General features: G+C 46.0%; 1 protein-coding gene across 1 annotated transcript in view; it reads right to left on the bottom strand.

Moving 5' to 3' along the window:
- LOC138265937 (CD5 antigen-like) overlaps positions 1–21,612 on the bottom strand; it is a 643,904-nt gene that overhangs the window by 170,407 nt on the left and 451,885 nt on the right. The window contains exons 3-4 of the mRNA XM_069214135.1: positions 19,015–19,156; positions 8,456–8,566 (exon numbers count right to left, since the gene is read on the bottom strand). Coding sequence (XP_069070236.1) covers positions 8,456–8,566; positions 19,015–19,156 — 253 coding nt within the window. The remainder of the gene's footprint in view (positions 1–8,455; positions 8,567–19,014; positions 19,157–21,612) is intronic.

Genomic DNA, 21,612 nt, shown 5'->3' with positions numbered 1-21,612 from the left:
CTTGATTTGCCTCGGATAAGTTTAATATGTTGGGAGGAATTGTCCTTTACAGAAGGAGAGCTTTAACTGGGACACCTGTTACGTTCATATTTGTAAGTGCTTCCCAGTGAGATTTAATTTCTGTCAAATGAGCATTGGTGCCAGAATGGATCCTTACCTGCTTATTTATCTAAGAGTCCATAGTTGCGCGAAATGTCTACCGAACTGGAGTATTTTCTACTGGCTAATTAGTAAGTTCTACCTCGTTGGGTAAATGTATAGTGCACATTCTACTTTACCACTGCACAAACAACCACAAGGTATTGCCTCCAGTGACCATATCTGGTTTACGTTTGGCAATATGATTGTAACTCGTTTGTCTTCCTACTAAAATATGTGCTAAAGTGAATCCTCATATATAGAAGATGGTGAGACTACAAGGAGTTGAATCTGCACCAAACAAGGGTACTTTCTCTTAATTATAATAAATAAGTACTTTTTTGTTTGTGGAGATGGGCTTATATTCCTCTGCTTCAGGGACGCTTGGAGGGTTTTTGGTAAGCTGTCAATCAAGCTGGAAATAGGTAGGAAGACCAATGCATACCACTAACACATAGGGGGTGGGGCCAAATGGCCGAAGCAAGTTTGCATACTCATAGTAATGAAAAGGATGAAGGATGGACTCTATTCTCACCAGGATAGGACAGGAACGAGCCCACTCATCACAGTCACTGCAGAAGAGATTGTGCTTCGATTAGATTAGACCACATGGGGAGCCTCAATTCCCCCGCAATCTCATTGATCCAGCATGCAGGGAGCAGCAAGAAATGCAGCTCCCTGCGTGCAGGAGAAATCTTTTAATCTAACAGATTAAAAGTTCACTCTCAGTGAGCAGGAGCAGTTTTCCTGCTCCCATCCGCTGGGAACCGACTTACAGTTTGCTCTTGCTTGGCAGGAGCTGTCATAGCTCCCTTCAACTGACACCAAAATATTATGTCCCGAAGGTGGGCACCTTGGGATGTAAGGAGTTGGCCCCTGGGGGTTGCCAGTCCCCAGAGACATTAAAGAATCCAAAAGGGGGGGCACACGGCCCCCTCCTTTGTTTAGGTAGGGCCAGCCCCAGGGAGGTGGTGGCCCTGGGGGCCATAAATAGCCCAGGAGGGGGCTGTGTGGCCCCCTTCCCACTGAAAATTTAGCCATGCCCTGGGAGGTGTAGTCCCTGGGGCCAGATACGCCCTGGAGGGAGATCGTGCAGTCCCATTCCCCTTTTACTTGCACTGTGGCCCCGGGGATGTGATGGTCCCCAGTGCAATTTGGAAATCAGGATGGGGGGTCAGCTCCTATTAGGTGTGCAAGCCCCAGGGAGGTGGTTGTCCTCGGGGACATAAAAGGTATATGGTGGTGGGCTGCATGGTTCCCTTCTCCTATTTGTATATTGGCATAGCCCTGGGGGCAAGTGGTCCCTGGGGCCCATAGCAGCCATGGGGAGATGGCCGCATGTGCTCCCCTCCCCATAACATACATTTATAAATGCCCTTAGGGACTGGCCCACCAAGGGGCAAAAATACAAATACGTGCAGGAGACTGCAATTGTTTTTTTCTTTAAATTTTCATGCAGATTCACAGCTCTTCTGTGAATTTTGCCACAAAATTTAAAAAGAAATGCTTTTTGGCCCAGGCGGGATCCCTAGGGGATTCCAGCATAGTGCCTATGGGGTCAGGATATTTCTACCCTACCCCTTTTTCTTTATTTTTAACTTTCTTTTTTGGGACTTGGCTGAGTCCAATTTCCAAAATGGCTGCCAACACTTCCTAGTTGAAGTGTTGGTAGCCAATCAGCAAGGGAACTGTCATTTCTGCGGAGGATCTGTGTCCCTGGATACCTATATTTTTTTTTACTTTAAATATCTCCGAAATTACTGAACAGATTCATGCCACATCACAAACATCACACTTTTTGGACCAAGAGGTAGCTTTCTGCAAAGTTTGGTGTAATTCCATTGAGTGGTTTGGGCTGTGGTCGTGTCTAACAAACCCTATGGAAATTTCATTGGGAAAAAGCATTTTGGGACCCCCCTTTTTCTCGGCCCACGCTTGACAAATCACCCCAAAACTTTCAAGACAGCAGCTCAAGTGAGTGGCGTACTTGTTTTGAAAATTTCGTAAACAGTTCTCAAACAGTGCCAAAGTTATTGGCAAAACAAAAAAATGCTTATCCTATATAAACTGGGTCCTAACTATAACTATATATATATATATATATATATATATATATATATATATATATATATATATATATATTTTAAACATAAGGCTAGCAAGGCGGCTAAAATCATCCGTAGGGGCATATGCATTTGTTTACTAATTATCCCCATGAATTAAGAGCTCACTGCTCTTCCTCAAAACCGCCACAGATCACCGGAACCATTAGAATGTCCTGTGTCTAAGGCTGCCCTGGAGTTAAACAAAGATCAAATATCCCACACTGTTAAGTTACTTTTAAAATACAGGGAAAGACTACATGGATGTAAACTCACTCGGTCCTGTTCACCACTTAGATGTAGTTAATATTCAGTTCTGGCTCAAAGTTCTGTATCACCGAGTAAATGACGTCTCGCACATATGTAGCCTTCTGTCAAATTGGTAGCGGTGACCGGGTGGAGATATTGTGCAGGAAAGAGGAGTGGAGACCACTGAGTTCACGCATTGGCCCATCACAGGAGAGATCACTGAGTCCACCCAACAGCCTTACACAGGAAAGGCCGCTGGTTCCAACCAGCTGCTACATGAATAACGGTCACAAGGTCCTGAAGGTGCAATTTTCGCTTTTGTGAGGGATAGTATCTTATTTTCGCACATACATTTTTCCCGATGGTTTTGGCAACAACTGAAGGATGCATGTGCTTCTATGCAGAATTGCACAAATAATCACTTCTGGATCCCTGGCCATGAAAGTGTGTGTTGCTCAATTCCGCTCATCACGAATGTTCTTCCCAGCAGCTGGACAAACATTTGTTCTGTCTTTCTGCACCCTGCCTTTCTTTTCCTCTTTCTGCCCCGTCTCGGGCTACCATTGCCATGGTACCTTGCCAGAAGCCTAATTTATTTTAGTCTGGTTGTTTTGAGCGCCAGCTTTGTGGACAGTTGCCTTTTTGCCAGTGTATTGGCAGTTTTTCCTCAGACAACAAGCGGCTCCTTTCTATCTACCGGTTTCTTCACTTCCAGTCAGCTCCTTTTATTGGGCTCGCTCTTTTGGCGTCACTTGCCCTGAGACCTCTCATGCCTCCTAAACCCTGTAACTCGAGACAGGGTGTGAACATGGGGGAACAAGGCATGCTGCATCTGCAGAATACACCCTCCTACCAAATTATGAAGCTTGGCTCAATTCATGGCTTAATTACACAAAAGAGAGAAAGTTACTCCAGCCACATTTAGTTAAACCCCTTCGCTGCCAGGCCTATTCCCCTCAGGTGCCAGGCCTTTTTTTGGCTATTTGGGGGAGTTTGCACTTAGGCCCTCATACCTTTTTGTCCACATAAGCTACCATTGCAAAATTTACGTCCTTTTTTTCCACCCTGGGGATTCTAGAGGTACCCAGACTTTGTGGGTTCCCCTGAAGGAGACCAAGAAATTAGCCAAAAGACAGTGAAAAGTGTGGGGAAAATGGGCTACAGAAGAAGGCTTGTAGATTTTTCCCTGAAAATGGCATCAACAAACGATTTGCAGTGCTAAAATTACCAGCTTTCCAGCTTTCAGGAACAGGCAGACTTGAATCAGAAAACGCAATTTTTCCACACAATTTTGGTATTTTACTGGGACATACCCCATTATTAATATTTTTGTGTGCTTTCAGCCTCCTTCCAGTTACTGACAGATCCCAGAAAGCTAAACATTTCTGAAAAGTAGACAAAATTCTGAATTCATCATGGGGTAAATTGTGTAGATCCTATAAGGTTTTCCTACAGAAAATAACAGCTGAGATTAAAAAAATATTTAAATTGAGGTGAAAAAGACAGCCATTTATCTCAACGTTTTACTCTGTAACTTTTTCCTGCAATGTCAGATTTTTGAAAGCAATATACTGTTATGTCTGCTGAACTCTTCTGGTTGTGAGGATATATAGGGCTTGTAGGTTCATCAAGAACCCTAGGTACCCAGAGCCAATAAACTAGCTGCGCTTTGCAATAGGTTTTCATTCTATTCCGGGTATACAGAAACTCATTTGCTGAAATAAACCTTTGTATTTCCTAAATGGGCACAAGATAAGGTGTTGAGAAGCAGTGGTTATTTACACATCTCTGAATTCCGGGGTGCCCATACTAGCATGTGAATTACAGGGTATTTCTCCAATGGACGTCTTTTTTACACACTGTCTTACATTTGGAAGACAAGGGGCAATAACACTTGTTTTGCTATTCTGTGTTCTTCCAAGTCTCCCGATAAAAATGGTCCCTCACTTGATTTGTTAGGCCTAATGCTGGCGACAGGAAACACAACATGGACACATCACATTTTAACATTGAAATCTGACATGTTTTTTGCAAAGTGCCTAGCTGTAGATTTTGGCCTCTAGCTCAGCCGGCACCTAGGGAAACTTACCAAACCTGTGCATTTTCTAAAACTAGACACCAAGGAGAATCCAAGATGAGGTGACTTGTGTGGCTCTCACCAGGTTCTTTTACACAGAATCCTAGCAAACCTCAAAATTGGTCCAAAAAACACTTTTTCCTCACATTTTGGTGCCAGAAAGTTCTGGAATCTGAGAGGAGCCACAAATTTCCTTCCACCCAACGTTCATCAAGTCTTTCGATAAAAATGGTACCTCACTTGTGTGGGTAGGCTTAGTGCCTCCGAAAGGAAATGCCCCGAAACTCTATCTAGAAACATCAAAATTATCAAATACAAAACTACCTGTTTTTGCGGTGGGCACCTGCATTTTTTTTCCTGGGCTCAGCAGCAATCTAGGGAAACCTACCAAACCCAGACATTTCTGAAAACTAGACACCCGAGGGAGTCCAGGGAGGTGTAACTTGCGTGGATCCCCCAATGTTTTCTTACCCAAAATCCTCAGCAAACATCAAATTTAGCTAACAAAAAAATTATATTTTCCCCACATTTCTGTGTGGGATCACCACACTGGAACAAATTTCCTACCACCCAACGTTCCCCTCAGTTTCCTAGTAAAAATGATATCTCACTTGTGTAGGTGGGCCAAGTGACAGGGAAGAGCCAAAAACCTGTCGAAATTGAGGGGGAACCAAAGCGATTCCAAAAGGGCAGTTTGAAAAAAACATTTATAGGCAGCAGAATTTTTATCGGCATTGATGAAACAATGCTGGGTGGTAGGAATTTTGTGGATTCCTGCAGATTCTGGAAGGTTCCATCACAAAAATGTGGGGAAAATGTGTGATTTCCAGCAAAGTTGGAGGGTTGCAGGGCATTGTGGGTAAGAAAATGGTGCGGGTGCATGTGAAGCACACCACTCTGGAATCACCCAGATGTTTAGTTTTCAGATGTGTCTAGGTCCTGTGGATTTTTCTATATGGCAAAGTCCAAAAAGTGCAGCCCTCACCATTCCAAGTGGGACGGTTTTGAGAGTTAGCCAAGCACTCATGGCCCAAATGTAAAACAAAAACCCAAAATAATCAAAGGCCCTTTTGCTTGCCATGGGATAAGATGTTTTAGTGTGTAGGGGGAGAGCTGAAAGACTGTTACCCCCTTCAGTTGGGATGGAGGCATACCCAGGCCCATACTGGTTGGTAGCCACTATTTTTTTTTTGTTTTATTCCCTGGCATCTAGTATGCTTTCTGCCTCCCCGGGGAGTGGATCTGGGGTAATTGTTCCCTCTGCCCACCGGTGGGCAGAATAACTTTGGGCCCATTTATTTGTGGTGGAGGTATGGCCATGCCCCACCCTCTTATTTTGGAAGAAATTCTTCCCTGGTCTCTGGTGGGCTTTCTGCCCCCCTTGGGGGCAGATGGGCCTTCTAAAAATAGGCCGATCTGGCCCCAGAAGGGGCAGATATGGCCAACAGTAATGTGCCCCCATGGGTGTGACCGTTGCCCAAGGGGCTGCCCCCTCAAACAAAACACACACATACACACACCAATCCCTGGTGCCTAAGTGGTTTCTGCCCGCCCTGGGGCAGATCGGCCAATTAGAAATAGGCCGATCTGTCCCCAAGGGGAGCAGAAATAGCCTAAAATAAATTTGCTCCCCCAGGGGAGTGACCCTTGCCTAAGGGGTCGCTCCCCTTGCGTGAAATTGGCACAAAAAAAATCCCTGGTGCCTAGTGGTTTCTGCCCCCCTTGGAGGCAGATTGGCCTAACAAAAATAGGCCGATCTGCCTCCAAGGGGAGCAGAAATGGCCTAAAGACAATTTGCCCCCGGGGGAGCAACCCTTGCCTAAGATATGTCCCCACATATAAAAAAAAAAAAAAGAAAAAAAAAATCCCTGGTGTCTAGGGTTTTCTGCCCCCCCCGGGGGCAGATCAGCCTAATTACAATAGGCCGATCTGCCCCCAAGGGGGGCAGAAATGGGCTACAACAAATTTTGCCTCCCCCCCAGGGGAGCGACCCTTGCCTAAAGGGTTGCTCCCCTCACGTGAAACTGACAAAAAAAAAACCTGGTGTCTAAGGGTTTCTGCCCCCGGGGGGGGGGCAGAAAAGACCTCAAAATATTTTCCCCCCATGGGGAGCGGCCCTTGCCCAAGGGGCCGCTCCCCTTATGTATAAACATAAATAAAAAACAAAACTCCCTGGTGTCTAATAGTTTCTGTCCCACTTGTGGGCAGATTGGCCAAATAAAAATAGGGCCTACTTTAGGGGTGTCTTACATATAAGAAAAGGGAAGGTTTAGGTCTGGCAGGTGGGTACACTTGCCAAGTTGAATTTACAGTTAAAACTGCACACACAGACACTGCAGTGGCAAGTCTGAGACATGATTACAGAGCTACTTATGTGGGTGGCACAACCAGTGCTGCAGGCCCACTAGTAGCATTTCGTTTACAGGCCCTGGGCACCTCTAGTGCACTTTACTAGGGACTTACTAGTAAATCAAATATGGCAATCATTGATAAACCAATTACATACACATTTTGTAAAGGAGCACTTGCACTTTAGCACTGGTTAGCAGTGGTAAAGTGCCCAGAGTAAGAAAAACAGAAAAACAGAGCCCAGCACACATCAACAACCTTGGAAACCGAGGCAAAAAGTTAAGGGAGACCACGCCAAGGATGAAAAGTCTAACAATGGATATGGCACCCAGAGCAACATTTGGTTACCCTGGAGTAGATTGTGAGAGGCAGAGCTGGGCCAAGCTGGGTGGGACTAGATTGTTAAATGCTTTACGTTTGTCCCTCCTTGGGGCAGTTTTGTTACTGCCTTGGCCATCGACCCTGTTACATAGATAATTGTAAGTTTGCCGATATGTCTAACTGCGAGAATTGCAAATGCTTTGTTTTGCAAATAGGTCAACTGTTTCACTTTTTATTTTCAATTCATGTGGCAAGAAAAGTCCAGTTAGGAATTTACAACACTAATAACTGTAACTTGAGCAAACCCAAGACCCATTGCATTGTAAATGCTTGTTTGTTTAGTAGTTGGGGCAAGCAACACAAGCAATAATAGCAGGGAGGGCAGATAACTACACATACAACAGAAAAAGTGGGATTGGGAGGGGGGCAAGAAAAATAGGTAATAAAGGAAGGAGGGGTGGGTGGTGTCATGCAAGATGGGCAACAATACATTGGGGTCAGAGGGAGCATGGAGGGGCAAGCAACAATGGCTACAACTAAAGGAAGGAGGGCAGGTGGGCCAATACAAATGGACAGCAAAGGAGGGAGGGTGGGTAGGCGCAAGCATTTTGGGCACTAATAGATGGAGGGAGGGCACGATGGAAAAGCAACACAGACAACAAGGGAAGGTGAATAGGGACAACCAACATGGACAACAAAGGGGCAGGTGCAGTCGGGGCATGACAAATGGACACACAACAGGCTAGGGGCAAGAAACATGGAGAATAACAGAGGGAGGGAGGGTGGTTGGGGCAAGCAATTCGGACAGCAACAGTGCACTGCAAGCATCACAGGCAACACTGGAGGAAAGGAAGGAGGGAGGGAAAGTGGTGGGGGCAAGAAGAAGACAGAAAGTGGAAGGGGAGAAGTACACAAAGGAGCCAGCTGAAAGGAATATACTCTGATAGAGAGCTTGAACACAAAGAAAAGCATAGGACCTATAAAAACAAACAGTGCATGGACACAACCAATGCACCCCTGCTCTGGTCTACAGGAGGAACAAACACATGGAAAGGAAGGAAGCCTATGGCAGTTAATCAATAAAAAGCAAGCAAATGAGTGACAATGAAGTCAACTAATGTTAACCAATGGGTGGGCTAAAACCCTACTGAGAGAAAAACAAAATGTCTTGAAGAGGCAGCACATGCGTAGTCTAGGCGAGACCTCAAAACATTCATACCTAATTGGGTGATGGTGTTTCCAGTGCACATCAAAGTAGCTATATGTTCCTCATTGCAGTCCTCTACAGTATTTCTCAGTTGCTGGCATTCACTTATATTAGATTCTCCTCCTGAAGAGAGAAAAAAAAAATCATGTTTTGAAAACAATAAGACTTTTTTCAAAAACAAGACAAGGACTACTTTAACCGCAGTTTCCTCTCATGCATTCAAATAATTTGATTGTTCACATTATTGTTTAGAAAAACTTTGTTATCTTTTCTTTTGAATGTATTTCCCCTTCAAAGGTTATGTTTCTGAAACTGCTTATTTTGATAAATAACCTACTGGTTGGACCATGTCCAAAAATCTGATTCAAATCAAAACATATCAGGATTTATAGAGTGCAACTACTCACCCGTAAGGGTCTCAAGGTGCTGAGGCGGTTTGTCCGTTGTGCTTCAGTTGAAGAGCCTGGTTTTAAGGTCTTTCCTGAATTGCGGTAACAATGGTGACTGCCTGAGGTGCAGGGGCTTCCAGCTCCTTGCCACAAGGTAAGCGAAGGATCTTCCTCCAGCTGAGGTCTTTTGTATGTCGGGTATGGTGGCTAGTGACTGTTGAGCAGAGCGGAGAGATCTGATGGGGAGTAGAAGGTGATGCAGTAGTTGAGGTAGGTGGGTCCTAGGTTGTGGAGGGCCTTGCATGTGTGGACAAGGTGTTTGAAGATAATTATTTTCTCAATATGAAGCCAGTGGAGGACTCATGGTGACTGGAGATGTGTTCGCGGTGGGGACTCTTGCAGAGGTGTTTTGGATGTGTTGTAGTTTCATCAGGTTCTTCCGGGTGGTGCCGGCATTGAGGGTGTTGCCATAGTCTAGTCTGATGGTAACCAGGGCATGGGTTATGGTTCTGCGCAGTCCTTTGGGATCCATTTATAGATCTTCTGGAGAAGTTGGAGAGTGTGAAAACAGGAGGATTCGACTGAGGTGACTTTGCAGGTCATGGTGAGCTATGAGTCCAGGATGAAACAGGGGTTCCGTGTGTGGTTTGTTGGTGTGGGGGTGTGTCGAGGATGGACGGCCACCAGGAGTAGTCCAGGCTGATGTGGAGGGACCCAGAATGAGGATCTCGCTCTTGTCAGAGTTGAGCTTGAGGCAGCGGTCCTCCATCCATGCAGTGACGGCTTCCATCCCGTTGATGAAATTCTTCTTGGCAATTGTGGAGTTTTCAGTCAGTGATATGATCAGCTGAGTGTGGTCGGCATAGGAGATGATGTTCAGTCCATGGTTCCTGATGATGCATGTGAGCGGGCCATGTAGATGCTGAAGAGTGCGGGGTTCAGGGAGGAGCCATGTGAAACTCTGCAGCTGATCTCTGTACGTTCTGACTGGTATGGCTGGAGTCTGACTATGTGTTCTGCCAGATAGAAAGGAGCATATCCATTGTAGGGTCTTTCCACGGATGCCAGCTGCGTGTAATCTGTGGTGGCGAGGAGGGCGGTCTTCGTGCTGTGGTTCCTTCTGGAACCAGATTGGGAGATGTCAAGGGTGTTGTTGTTCTCAATGTGCTTATGGAGCTGTGTTGATGGCCTTTTCGATGACCTTGGCTGGAAAAGGCAGCAGAGAGATGGGCAGTAGTTCTTGAGGTCCGGGGGGTCAGCTGTGTGTTTCTTCAGGAGCAGGCGGATATCGATGTGCTTCCAGTCCTGGGGGGAGGTAGCTGTATCTATGGAACAATTGAGAGTGTTCGTAGCTTGGGTGCGATGGAGGTGTTGGCTTTGTTGAAAATGTGCTGAGGACATGGGGTCCGGAGTGGATGCTGCTCATGAAGGAGATGGTCTTGTTCGTGATGAGTGTGGTCCAGCAGTGAAGGATCTGTGAAGGTTTGGAAGATCAGAGCTGGGAGGTTGTTGGTGGGCTCGGAGGGGCTTGGAGTGTGAAGCTGTTATATGCGTCCTTGATTTTTCGGTAGAAGAAGTTGGCTGGTCTGAGATGGAGGAATGTTTGCCATTTCCGATTGGGGTTTGGTGAACTCGTTGACCATGGCCAAGGGCTCTTTGTGGTTGTGAGCAGTGGCACTGACACAATCCTGCAGGGTAGCTTTCATGTGGCTCTGATGAGGTGGTGGGATTTGATGGCAGCTTTAAAGGCCTCAAGGTCTTCTGGGGTCTTGCTGTTTCTCTATTTTTCTCTAGCCATCTGCAGGTGTGCCTGGAGTCCTGGAGTGCAGGGGAGAACCATCTGGCCTTCTTGAGGTGGTCTTTAGCTGAGGTCTTACAGAGAGGTGCTAGGGTGTTGGCGTATTTGGAGATCCATTGGTGGAAGTTCTGTGCTGAGATCTTGGCGTCTGTGGTGAGGGGTGGGGAAGACTTGCTGAGGGTGTTGGTGAGCTGTTTCTTGATTTCTGCTTGGGGCTCGGAGTGTGCTGAGAAGGATGTTTGGTGTGATGATGGTAAAACAAATGCAGTGGTGGTCAATCCAGTGAAGTGTGGAGGTGTTGTCGACGGTGATGTTGCTGCTGGTGGAAAAGAGGTCATTGAGTGTGTGTTCAGTGATGTGTTTTGGTGAGGTGACCAGTTGCTTTAGTCCTATTGTGGCAAGGTGATCGAGCAGTGGTGTTGGTGTCTTGCTGTTGCCATGTGGTAGTTGAGGTCACCAAGGAGGAAGTAGTTCATGGAGGAGAGAGGTTAGGGAGAAATGATGGTGACGATGGAGTTGCATAGGCTGGGTGTGTGCCGGTTAGCCTGTAGATGAGGGTTTTTGCGGAAGGCAGACTTTTGGGTGGCGTGTATCTGGAAATGGGAGTGCTCCATGAGGGGGGAGTGTTCTTCAGCGTTGTTTGTCTGGTGGAGGGTGGATTTGTGTACGATAGCTAGGAAGCCGCCTGGGAGAGTGGGTTGGTCTTTGTAGAGATTTTTGAAGTTGCTGGGGATGGCAGTTGCAAGATCCAGTGCAGACGCTGAGTTTGTCCATGTTTTGGTGAGAAAGGGGATGTCTGGGCAGATGGAATCTAGTAGTTCCCAGAGTACAACGGCATGTTTGTGGAGGGAGAGAATGTTGGGGAGGATGCATGGGAGGTGCTGCAGGTTTGGTGCTCGATGGCTCAGTGGCAAGAAGGTTCGGTGCTTGGAGTAGGGTGAGGGTACAGTGACAGTAGAGGGAGGAGAACAGTTCATGGATGTCTCTGGGTGATGCAGAATGGCAGGCGGACAGTCCTGTTTTGAGGGAGTGGAGGGTCTCTGCATTGTAGCGATGGAAGGTCGGAGGACCAGGGTTTGTGGCGCTGGGCACAGTACAAGCGCAGACGGGCACAGACGGGCTTGCCTTTGGCATGCCAGCGGCATGCCTGCTGTAGGGCCACCAGTAAGAAGGGGAGGGAGGTGAGGGGGTCCTGCCAGCTGGGAGGAGGGAGGACAGGAAAGTGCTTCACAGGGAGGGAGGAGTCGGTGCGGCAGGGGCAGCAGCAGGGACCAGAACATGGGCACAGTGAAAGGCGGAAAGGAGAGAGAAGGAGAGAAGAAATAAAAATAAAAAATAAAGATAACTGACAAATAGGCAAAATTAAAAGTGTCCGGGAGATACTTACACACTTATGGCCACGAGACCACCAGGGATAAGGCACAGGTGGGATCCTGCGGGTGGTGCTGGACCTTAAACAGAGAGTCAGGCAGGCTCTCAGTTAGAACGAAGCAGAGACAGCAGCAGCAGGTGGAGCTGCACAGAGGAGAGCGAGCAGACACTGACCATGAGGTCAGCTGAAGCAAAGACTCACTATGAGACTACAGACAGCAGCTCCACTTCTGTTACACCCACATCATGTACAATTCTGAGTGTTTTACATTGTTAGACTTTATGGTATGATACAGTTAGTGGACTGCATGGCTTGATGCAGTTAGGATGCAATATACCATCATTTTTAAAAGCAACATTGAAAGCAAGCAAGTTCACGCCAGTCACAATCCCAGGCTAGCAAAGTCTCATTTTCGATCAAACTTTCACACACACATATTTTTGGGACTACCTGCCTATTGTTCACCAGGCCCTGCCTTAGAGTTTGACATTCTAGCCTCATACATTCTTCAGACAGCCAATGTTACGTTACTAGGCAACCTAAACATTCATTTTGGAGATGAAACATGTAGTCAGGCCATAAACATCCTACAGGACCTATAACCAATTCAGCTTTCTTAACCAGTTACGTTCCCCACACATATTAAGGGCCATATATTAGACCCAATTTTCACCAACATTTCTAACATGGCATCCCCAAGCCAGTTTGTTGGTTGGATCACTTCCTGACTACGTTCCCCATTCATAGAACAGGCGAGACAATACCCAAGATATTGCAATCAAGGATTAACCATCAATGGTCCAAATTGGACACTGCCAGCTGGGAAATGGCCTTACTTAACTCAGCCCCAGAACTAGATGGAGATATCTCCACATACCACATAGCATTTAAGGAATGGTTAGCACCACCTTAGATGTGCTAATCCCTCTACAAACCAGTAGGAATTCCCAGCCCAAGGATAAAACTAAGTGGTTCTCGCTAGAGTTAGAACTAAAAAAAAAGACTGCAAAAGAAGCAAAAGGAAGTAGAGGGTCAACTACAATGACGCATGTAAGCAGGCCTATAAATGAGCCCTAACAAAATATTAACATGCCTTTCATAGGGCTAGGTTGGATGATTTTGCAGATAGGATCAGTCAGTTCTCAAATACCTCTACGGAAATCTACACCATTGTCAACTCCTTTCTAAAATTCAGTACCTCAGGTGCAGGCCTTTACACCTCTGAAGCGGGTTGTGAGCTTCTTGCTGATCACATTCTTGGGAAAGTCAGGTACATCTACGACGCTCTATTAGGATCACCAGGCTATAATAACAGGATTAACAAAAAATCCATAGCAACTAAATCCAAGGTCAAGCTCCCAAATTTCATGCAACTGTGTAAAAATTAAATCCTAAATTTAGCAAGCATGATGAAATCAGGCTCTACTCTTGACACTGCCCCCTCAGACATCCTCTTGAAAGGGAGTGAGGGCGCAATTATCTAAGACCTGACAGACATATGCAACTCTTCCTTGGATAACTACATCATCCCAAATGTGTGGAAACATGCCATCATATGCCCCTACTAAGGAAACCATTGTTGGACCTCGAGTTGATTGAAAATTATAGACCTATTTCACTACTTCCAGGTGTCAGTAACATCATAGAAAAGGCAATAGATCGGCATCTCTTGGAATTCCTGGAATTGAACAACACACTGCACCCCACCGAAATCGTTTTTTGACCAGGCTGCAGTGAGGAAACTGTGCTATTGATAGCTACGGAGGATCTTTAAAAGGTCCCTGATAAGAATGGATTGGCTGCGTTCATTCTCCTTGATTAAGCGTAGCTTTCAACACAGACTCCTATCCCACTCTACTCTGCAGACTGGCTGGAAAAAATAGGCATCACAGGTAGCACCTTAAATAGACTTTCATTGTTCCTTAATTATAGCAGATTCCAAGACAGCAAGAGCACTTTTCTCTCTGCGAACCGTCAGCTAAAATGCGGAGTGCTGCAGGGCTCCTTCTTGAGCCCAACACTTTTTAATCTGTACGTCTGCCCTCTATCTGACATCATCTGCTCTTTGTGCCTATCTGGACGATACGCAGAGTATTGTCTCTCTATCACGTAACTTAGGTTGTCTATCTCAAAAACTAAACTTATGTCTAGAGCAGGTCACATACTGGATGGCGGTTAGCTGCCTGAAGTTAAACATGGACAAAACAGAGGTCCTAATAACAGGCAAAAATTCTTAACTAAGGGGTCACCTTAACTGGCCCCCGTTCCTGTGTGATCACCCACTTCCATACCAGAAGTGAAAAGTCTAAGTGTTGCACTGGATAGTCATCTCACTATGGCCTCCCAGGCAAAAAAAGGTTGTAACTGGTTGCTTCAGCCTCTTCAGAGCACTGAAGAAGACTCTTAAATGGCTTCCGATGGATGCACATATAAAAGTGGTTCAAGGCCTCATACTATCTCTCCTTGACTATTTAGGTAGTGCGCTCTCTGTCATCAAAAAGATATGCCATTAGTATTAGGTACAACCAACTCATTATCTCCCTCACCCGCAACCCTACTACCACCAAAACCAACCTCCACGCTGCACTCATTGACACCGCCACATGGATGACAGCAAACCACCTCAAGCAAAACTCCAACAAAACCAAAGTAATCATTTTCGGCCCCAATAAAACCAAATGGGACGACTCCTGGTGGCCCACCGCCCTAGGCCCCGCACCTACCCCCGCAAACCACGCATGCACCTTGGCATCATCCTGGACCCCTCCCTCTCCATGACCCAGCAAATCAACACGATCACCTCCTCCTGTTTCAACACACTCTGCATGCTGTGAAAAACCTTCAAATGGATTCCCATAGTGACCAGAAAGACCGTCACCCATGCACTCATCAGCAGCAGGCTAGACTACAGAAACGCCCTCTACGCCGGCACCACACTCAAACTCAAACACAAACTCCAGAGAATCCAGAACACAGCTGTCCGCCTAATCCTGGACCTCCCTCGCCTTGAACACATCTCATCACACCTCAAATCCCTTCACTGGCTCCCCATTGACAAGAGGATCACCTTCAAAATACTCATCCATGCGCACAAATCCCTCCACAACACCGGCCCAACCTACCTCAACGAAAGAGTGAACTTTCACACTACCAATCGCCACCTCCGATCCGCCGACCTCGCACTCGCCACAGTACCCCGCAACCAACGCGCCACCAAAGGAGGCATATCCTTCTCCTACCTCGCCCCCAAGGCCTGGAACTCCCTCCCCACCAACCTCCGCAAGACCCAATACCTTCTGCTCTTCAGAAAGTACCTCAAGATATGGATGTTCGAACAGTGACCCCTCCCCCCCAGCGCCTTGAGACCCTCAAGGGTGAGTAGCGCGCTCTATACATTTTTTGATTGATTGATTGATTGATATTTATTAACCGGTTCTGTGCAGCGGACGTAATGGTTACGTTCAGCGGCACAGTGCTCCTGTGCAGAGGACGTAACCATTACGTCCTGGAAACCTGAGCTCAGAGGGAGCCCTCCGTGGGCTTCCCTCCCAACCCCTCAGTGCAGGTATGGAAGGGGAAGCCCTTCCACCCCTGATCCCCTCCACCCACCCCCAGTGACGTCTGATGATGCCAGCACGTGATTGCGCACTGACCTCGTCAGAGGCCATATCCCATCGCGATTGGAAGAGAAATGCTCTTCCGATCATGTGATGGGGGCCTCAGAGGCTTCAAAGGGAAGGAAAGGAATTTCCTTCCTTTGAAGTCTCTCAGAGCTGCTGAAATGCCCACTAGACTCCAGGGATTATTTTGAATAAGGAAATTGGCATAAGGGGGGCGACCCCTTGGACAAGGGTCGCTCCACAGCAGGGCAATTATTTCCAAGGCCTTTTCCTCCCCCCCGGGGGCAGATCAGCCTATTGTTATTAGGCTGATCTGCCCCCTTGGGCGGGGGGCAGTGACCTCTCGGCGCCAGAGATCATTTTTCTTGTTTTTTTTGTACAAGTAGGGAGCGACCCTTTAGGCAAGGGTCGTTCCCCTGGGGGGCAAATTATATTTAGGCCATTTCTGCCAGAAACCATTAGGCACGAGGGATTTTTTTTGTTTTTGTTTTACAGATGAGGAGCAACCCCTTAGGCAAGGGTCGCTCCCCTGGGGGGGGGGGATTTCTTTTAGGCCATTTCTGCTCCCCTGAGGGCAGAGCAACCTATTTCTATTAGGCCGATCTGCCCCCGGGGGGCAGAAACCACTTAGGTTCCAGGGATTGGTGTGTGTGTATATGTGTGTTTTGTTTGGGGGGACAGCCCCTTGGGCAAGGGTCGCTCCCCATGGGGGCACATTACTGTTGGCCATATCTGCCCCTCGGGGGCAGATTAGTCTATTTTTGGAAGGCCCATCTGCCCTCCAGGGGGGCAGAAAACCCACCAGAGACCACGCCACCCCCAAAGAAATGGGGCCAAAGTTGTTCTGCCCACCAGTGGGAAGATGGGGCCATTATCCCCGATTCACACCCGAGGGGGTGGCATAAAGTCTAATAGATGCCAGGGAATTAAAAAAAAATATAGTGGGGTGGTGGCTACCAACCAGTATGGGCATGGTTATGACCCCAACTGAAGTATTTCAACTCTCCCCCCGTACACTAAAACATCTTATCCCACGTGAATCAAGAGGACATTTGATTTTTTGGGGTTTTGGTTTTACATTTGGGCCATGAGAGCTTGGCTAACTCCCAAGATCATCCCACTTGGAATGGTGAGGGCTGCACTTTTTGGACTTTGGAACGCTGGCATGTAGAAAAATCACAAGACCTAGCCACATCTGAAAACTAAACATCTGGGTGATTCCAGGGTGGTGTGCTTCACATGCACCCTGCACTATTAAAATATTTTTTTCCAAACTGCCCTTTTGGACCCGCTTTGGTTCCCCCTCAATTTCGACAGGTTTTTGGCTCTTCCCTGTCACAGTCACTTGGCCCACCTACACAAGTGAGGTATCATTTTTACTAGGAAACTGAGGGGAACGTTGGGTGGTAGGAAATTTGTCCCAGTGTGGTGATCCCACACAGAAATGTGGGGAAAATTGGATAAATTTTTTAGCTAAATTTGAGTTTTGCTGAGGATTCTGGGTAAGAAAACATTGGGGGGTCCACGCAAGTCACACCGTCCTGTACTCCCTTGGGTGTCTAGTTTTTAGAAATGTCCGGGTTTGGCAGGTTTCCCTAGATGGCTGCTGAGCCCAGGACCAAAATCGCAGGTGCCCCAGCAAAAACAGGTAGTTTTGTATTTGTTAATTTTAATTTGTGACGAGATAGTGTTTTGGGGCATTTCCTTTCGCGGACAGTACACCCACCCACAAAAGTGAGATACCATTTTTATCAGGAGACTTGGGGGAATGCTGGGTGGAAGGAAATTTGTGGCTCCTCTCAGATTCCAGAACTTACTGTCACCGAAATGTGAGGAAAAAGTTTTTTTTGCCCAAATTTTGAGGTTTGCAAAGGATTCTGGGTAACAGAACCTGGTGAGAGCTCCACAAGTCACCCCATCTTGGATTCCTCTAGGTGTCTAGTTTCCAAAAATGTGCAGGATTGGTAGATTTCCCTAGGTGCCGGCTGAGCTAGAGGCCCAACTCTACAGCTAAGCACTTTGCAAAAACATCGGATTTCAATGTAAAAATATGATGTGTCCATGTTGCATTTCCTGTCGTGAACATTAGGCCTACCCACACATGTGAGGTACCATTTTTATCAGGAGACTTGGGAGAACACAGAATAGCAAAACAAGTGTTATTGCCCCTCGTCTTTCTTTACATTTTTTCCTTCCAAATGTAAGACAGTGTGTAAAAAAGTTCTCTATTTGAGAAATGCCCTGTAATTCACATGCTAGTATGGGCACCCTGGAATTCAGAGATTATTATCTTATGCCCATTTTGGAAATACAAAGGTTTTCTTGATGCCTATTTCTCACTTTTTAAATTTCACCAAATGAATTGCTGCATGCCGGGTATACAATGAAAAGCCATTGCAAGGTGCAGCTTCTTTTTTGGCTCTGGTTATCTAGAGTTCTTGATGAACCTACATATCCCTACAACCAGAAGAGTCTAGCAGACGTAATGGTATATTGCTTTTGAGAATATGACATTGCAGGAAAAAGTTACAGAGTAAAATGTGGAGAAAAATGGCAGTTTTCTTTACCTCAATTTCAATATTTTTTATTTCAGCTGTTATTTTCAGTAGGAAAACCTTGTAGTATCTACACAAATAACCCCTTGCTGAATTCAGAATTGTGTCTACTTTTCAGAACTGTTTAGCTGTCTGGGATCCAGCATTGGTTTCACACCCATTTCTGTCACTAACTGAGGAGGCTTAAAGCACAAAAAATAGTAAAAATGGGGTATGTCCCAGTAAAATGCCAGAATTGTGTTGAAAAATGTGGTTTTCTGATTCAAGTTTGCCTGTTCCTGAAAGCTGGGAAGATGGTGATATTAGCACTGCAAACTCTTTGTTGATACTATTTTCAAGGAAAAAAAACACGAGCCTTCTTCTGCAGCCCTTTTTCCCATTTAAAAAAAAATCCTAAATGTTTGCTGTATTTTGGCTAATTACTTGGTCTCTTTCAGGGGAACCTACAAAGTCTTGGTACCCATAGAATCCCCAGGATGTTGAAAAAAAAAAAGGACGCAAATTTGGTGTGGATATCTTATGTGGACTAAATGTTATGAGGGCCTAAGAGCGAACTATAATTCGCCAGAGAGCCTGTGGTCTTGCACCACCTCCTGGTCTAAAACTCCTTTTTCACTTCAAATAACTTCTAATGTGTGATAGTGGATAATTAATGCAATACATTTTGCAATTACTTATTACTTCCAGAATTTTATAATTAACTCAGTGTTTTATTTTTGGGTGAGGGGTAGGTGAGTTCACTAGAGGATGGTCCTCTCTGTCTATATGATAAAATTACTACAACATATAGCACTTTGAGCTCATTTCCTCTGGAAGCACAGCATGTTTTGCACATACCTTTGCAATCAACCTGCATCGCAGGAAAGGAAGGGCGCTCAAAGGAATCGCCCATCCATTTGCTAGAAGGGACTCCGCAGCCGGTTTCTCGACAAACCACATAAGCAAGAGGAGAACTTGGACTCCATAGTTCATCACAGACCTGCAGAAATAAATAAACATATTAAATACACAGTTTTTAGAGACTGTTGATATTTATTAGAAATAATCAAAGTGGATCCCAAATAAAAGTTAGCTTTTTTTCAAACTGTATGATTATAATTTTCTTTTTATTGTGCAAACATTTATTATGGAATGATATAATGTAATGACTGTATGTCTGAATGTTATGTCCTTAAAAGTTATATGCAGAATACCTACTGTCATATTTACACACTGTGAAACAAGCAAAATCCATCCATTTTAAATTCAGTGGCAAAGTGAAATTTGCTGCATTTTTCTCCACAAGACAAAGGCGAAATAAGTGTATTTTTTGTGTTTTTCTTAGCTCATGCATTTCTTGTGTTTCTCCCTTTCCTAAACTAAGCCTGTCGGGGGACGGGGGAACCATACAAATTGACCTTGCTGCGACCAAACGGAGCGGTTCCCTTTGTTCTTCTTTGGCCTCGTTTTGCTCTGTAGAACCATATAAACACCCTCATTATGACTCTGGCGGTCTTTCTGCCCGCCAGGGCCACGGTGGCGGTTTCACTGCCAACAGGCTGGCAGTGATGGCCGCCACATTACGAGTCTGGCAGGTTGGCCTCTACTAACCCGCCACATCCCCACTCATACCGCCAAGTGGGTTGGACCCGCCTGGCCTGAGATGAGCATCTCCGACCCGGCGGTCCACAGAAGACCACCTGTGGTATTTTGAGCCGGCTTTCCACCAGGGTTTCCGTGGCAGTAGCACTGCCACGAAAACCCTGGCGGAAAGGCTACTGGTTAAAGGGAATTTCCTCCCTGTCATGAGTAGATGACTCCCCCCCAAACAAGCACAATACCACCCCCACCTACCTCCCCTCTCCAGATACAGCGCCTCCTGCACCCACCTCCCATCCCCTCCTGGTATATCAGAGAGGGCAGGAACTGTGCCTTGATCACCGTGAGGAGCAAACTCCAGGTTGGACTTTGTAGATTTGTGGATAGATTTTGAAGGGCAGCAAGTTGTGATATCACTCTGGCTTTCACAGTGTTTAGATGAATGCGGTGAGACCACTGTTCCTGCAACCAGACTCCCAGATGTTTGTAGTTGCTACTTCTGTCCACTGGCTGGTTTCCACACAGCCACTGCTTTTTCTTTATTATGCACATGCTGAAGATGACTACCTTGTTTTTTTCCTGGTTTAACTGCAGCATGTTGGATTTGCAATCCTGATCTAGCATATTTATTAGTTTTGCAGCCCGTGCCTGAAAGGATCAAGAGGACAATGTCATCTGGATATAGAAGTGCTGTTAGAAGTTGATGGCCCAATTTGGGTGGATGGGAACTTACAGAGTTCAGATGTGCACACAGACCTGCAAGATATAGATTGAATAACATCAGGGCTAGTACGCAGTCTTGCTTAACTCCTTTTCCTATCGTAATTTTTGCAGACACTCTTCCACTGCTGCCAACTTTTACCTTAGCCTAGTTGTCAGACTACAAAAGGTGAATTCCTTTTAGCAATTTTGGTGGAATATTGAGATCCACTATTTTTTTCCACAATCTGGGCCATTCCACAGAGTTGAAAGCTTTAGAAAGGTCGACAAAGCAGTTGTACAAGGCAATTTTCTTTTTGTGTACTTTTCTGCCAACACTGCTAGTGCTACCAGGTTGTCAGAGGTGCTTGAAAAGGGACATAAACCTGTTTGATTCAGTGGTATTAGGTTCAGTTTAGTTGCCCAGTCTTTTATTTCCACTAACAGTCACTTTGCAAATATTATTTCATCAGTGTCGAAGAGAGCGATCAAATGATAGCTGTCGGAGTTCCCATAGAACCTTTCTTACAGATTGGATGGAGAATTGCTCCTTTCCAGGAATCAGGGATATTATTTTCTGTGACGCATGAGGTGATCAAATTACTAAGTTGGTTGGACCAATATTCTGAATCCCCTGTGTGGAGGCTATTCGGGACAAGGGGCCTGTTGGTTCTGCAGTGTCTATGGTGTCCTTCAATCTTTTGTACTTCGAAGGGTAGGTGATCCAGCTCATAATTTGAGTTGAGTTGCGTTTTGCTGCTTCCTGGCAGCTGTATAGTTTGGAGGTGCAGTCAATCCACTTCATCTCTGGCACGGTGTTGCTTAGGGTCCCTACTGCCCTGCATTCCAGTTGATTGACAATGGACCACAGGGGGTGGCTGTTCTCTTGTTTGCATGCCTCAAAAACTTTGATTAATTCCTGGTCACAGTATGCCTGCTTTGCTTCCCAGGCTGCCTTTTTGTATTTCATTTTTAATTCTTGGAATGTACTAAGTTGCCTGGTGTTGTTTCTTTAGGGCTCCTGCTGCTTTGTTGAGCTGTTGCCTTTCTTGCTTTAGGGATTGGGTGAATCACTGGTTTTTGTTCCGTGAAGGTCCAAGCCTGTGCCATTGTAAGGGAGCTAGCTGGTTCCTTAGTGATGTTAACATTGCCTCCCAT

This window comes from Pleurodeles waltl, chromosome 11 (genome assembly GCF_031143425.1).
Source record: "Pleurodeles waltl isolate 20211129_DDA chromosome 11, aPleWal1.hap1.20221129, whole genome shotgun sequence".
NCBI lineage: Eukaryota > Metazoa > Chordata > Amphibia > Caudata > Salamandridae > Pleurodeles > Pleurodeles waltl.
Note: the sequence above shows the minus strand (reverse complement) of the source record. Positions and strands in the feature narration are given on the sequence as shown.